Raw genomic sequence first — 3,181 nt, forward strand, 5'->3', positions numbered from 1 at the left:
GTATAGTGGTATGGTTTGAATATTTGTCCCCTCCAAATCTCTGAATTTTAATTGCTACTGTAAGAAAATTAAGAAGTTGCACTTTTAAGAGGTGATTAGGTCACGAGGGCTCTGCATGTGATCTACCCATCTCACATACATACACAGCTGACTTGTTTTGTCATGAGGGCTCTGCATGTGATCTACCCATCTCACATACATACACAGATGACTTGTTGACTTAATTGGAAACACTGGTTTGGAGGTGTGATCTGGCTTGTTCTCCTGGACAATCTCTTTTTTTTTTGAGACAGAGTGTCACTTTGTTGCCCTGGCTAGAGTGAGTGCCCTGGCGTCAGCCTAGCTCACAGCAACCTCAAACTCCTGGGCTTAAGCGATCCTACTGCCTCAGCCTCCCGAGTAGCTGGGACTACAGGCATGCGCCACCATGCCTGGCTAACTTTTTCTATATATATTTTAGTTGGCCAGATAATTTCTTTCTATTTTTAGTAGAGATGGGGTCTCGTTCTTGCTCAGGGTGGTCTCGAACTCCTGACCTTGAGTGATCCACCCGCCTCGGCCTTCCAGAGTGCTAGGATTACAGGCGTGAGCCACAGCGCCCGGCCTAGGACAATCTCTTGATGAGAGATAGTCTTGTAGCACAATTATTTTGCAAGGGGGAGGAATAAACTTATTAGGATCTGTTTTAGCTTTAAGATCAAAAATGTTTTAAGATAGTTAATCTGAATGTAATGATGAGTACAACAATATTAAATAGTTTAATATTGAGGTTTATTGACCCATCTCTCATACTATCTGTGACGAAGGGCCAGTGCCCCCCTCCAATTTATTGAATATTTATACTTTTCTGAAATACAATAAAGATGGATTACTTAATAAAGAAATAAAAAGGCATAAATGAAAGTTCAAATTTTTTACTATTAGATTCAACAAATATTAATTCGGTCAGATTTCTCTTACAGTATATAAAAGTTTACTTTCAATTTCTGTACTTATCAAACATCAGTTTGCTGATCAGTTGTAGTCTTATACTAATCACTATACCAAACTTTTCTGATAACTTGAATCCACAATTTCAATATTTTCTATTTCTTTAAGAGAAATGCAATTCTTTTGATTGAGTCATTGAATGCTTGCTTCACTTGCTTGTTCCTCAAGGTGTATATAAATGGGCTTAGCATTGGTGCAATGGAAGTGGTGAGTACTGACACACCCTTATTAATGTCCACTTCTTCTTTTGCTGAAGGTTTAATGTAAATGAAAATGCAGCTTCCATAGGTGATGGATACAACAATCATGTGAGAAGAACAGGTGGAAAAAGCCTTTTTCCTTTGCTGAGCAGAAGGAAATTTTAGGATTGTCTTGATGATATATATATAGGAAAGAACTATACACGCTAGGGTCATGATGAGAGTCATCACAGCACAAGCTACAACCATCTGCTCTATGAACCATGTGTCTGAGCAAGAGATCTTGAGAATAGGAGTTGCATCACAGATAAAATGATCAATGACATTCGAGTCACAGAATTTCAAATTGGGGAACAGGGTAAGTGGTGTGAGTACTATCAACAATCCAGCCATCCAACAGCAGAGAACAAGACTTCTGCAGACTCTGCTGCTCATGGTGGTCACATAATGCAGCGGCTTGCAGATGGCCACATAGCGATCATAGGACATGATGGCCAGGAGAAAAAATTCTGTTACTCCAAAGACATCAATAAAAAACACTTGAATGACACAAATATTATAAGTAATTGACCTATCACCTGTTGCTATGTTGTACAAATATCTAGGAATGCAGGCAGATGTAAATGACATTTCTAATAAGGCAAAATTTTGTAGGAAAAAGTACATGGGTGTTTTAAGGTGAGAACCGAATAAAGTGAGGGATATGATGGTTAGATTCCCAGTTAAACTCAACATGTACGTGAGAAATAGAAAATAAAATTTGAATCTGAAATTGAGGGTCTTCTGTCAGTCCTAACAGGATGAAAGTTGTTATTGTGTGATTTTCCATCTCTGACTGCTGAATTTTATTCAAACTTCATGTAAAATTTGGAGATATTACTTGAGTAGAGTGATATCAAAGTCAGATATCAATAAACTGGCTACTAGAGACAGCAAACAAATTGACCTGTGGTTTCTTCTGTAATTGGTATTTCCAATACTTGGGTTTGGCTATTCAATTGTTTATTTTATTTTATTGTTTGGATAGTTTGTGATGGATTTTAAATATATTTTAAAAACTGTTCTACCATTCCAGTTTTCTCTTTTGTTTCACATTTGTAATCAATATTCACAACTGGATTTTCCTTTTATTAGATTTGACCTCCAATGTGTTGTGATTCCACGAAATTATAATTTTTTATATCTAAGCTTTCCTGTGTATTTTAAAGGTGAATATTTTAATGTAATAATTTTTAATATAGTTTGTAGATTTGGTCTTTCATCAAATATGAATATGTAGCGACTAATCTGGGCTTTGTACACAGGCTTAGTTGATCCATTTGCAACTTGTATTTTATATTTTGCCACTGTGACCAAGCATGTGTTTATGTTGTTTTGTTTTGTGTTTTAAAGTGCAACTTCCGCATTGTTGAATCACTCCTCTAACACTTATGTTCTCTGTTAGCATGTAATTTATACTTAGCGACCACTGGGATACACAACACAGAGTATTTTAATGCACAATCTATTTGCCACATGTGAAGAAACGTTTGGTCCAAGGATATAAAGCTGGAAAAAAATATTTATTTTATACTTTCGGTCTGCTAAGTATGGAAAGGATTTTAACACCTTGCTATCATCAAGTTCAAAATGAAATTTAAAATACCATATATACTCTCCACAAACTGCCTCTGTACAACTCCTTATTTGTGATCTTCAGTTTGAGTGTCACATCTACTGGAAAGGCTCCTGAAAGTCTATTGTCAGAGCTGACTGCTTCTCATTTGTGCTCCTGTGGCACAAGAGTAATTGTTTCTTCTATTTGAGCACTTCCTCTGAGAAAGTAAGTTTGTTGAAATCAGGGACTATCGTCTTTTTTTTACTGGAATAGCTACCAAACCTACACAATCCTAAATTTGTAATTAATGTGTAAGAAATATCATGGTATAAATATACACATATCTAGTTCATTGGCCTACACATTCAAAACTAGCTTCAGTCCTATTTGGGTT

The 3,181-nt window shown here is 36.2% G+C and overlaps 1 protein-coding gene across 1 annotated transcript; it reads right to left on the reverse strand.

The window, feature by feature from the left end:
* Positions 1-1,085: 1,085 nt before the first annotated feature.
* On the reverse strand, positions 1,086-2,019 carry LOC123639721 (olfactory receptor 6C2-like). Its single transcript, XM_045553780.1, is given in 2 exon segments — positions 1,086-1,953; positions 1,955-2,019. Coding segments are annotated over 2 exon segments (933 nt in total).
* Positions 2,020-3,181: the final 1,162 nt, after the last annotated feature.

The sequence above is a fragment of the Lemur catta genome, chromosome 6, assembly GCF_020740605.2.
Source record: "Lemur catta isolate mLemCat1 chromosome 6, mLemCat1.pri, whole genome shotgun sequence".
Taxonomy (NCBI): Eukaryota; Metazoa; Chordata; class Mammalia; order Primates; family Lemuridae; genus Lemur; species Lemur catta.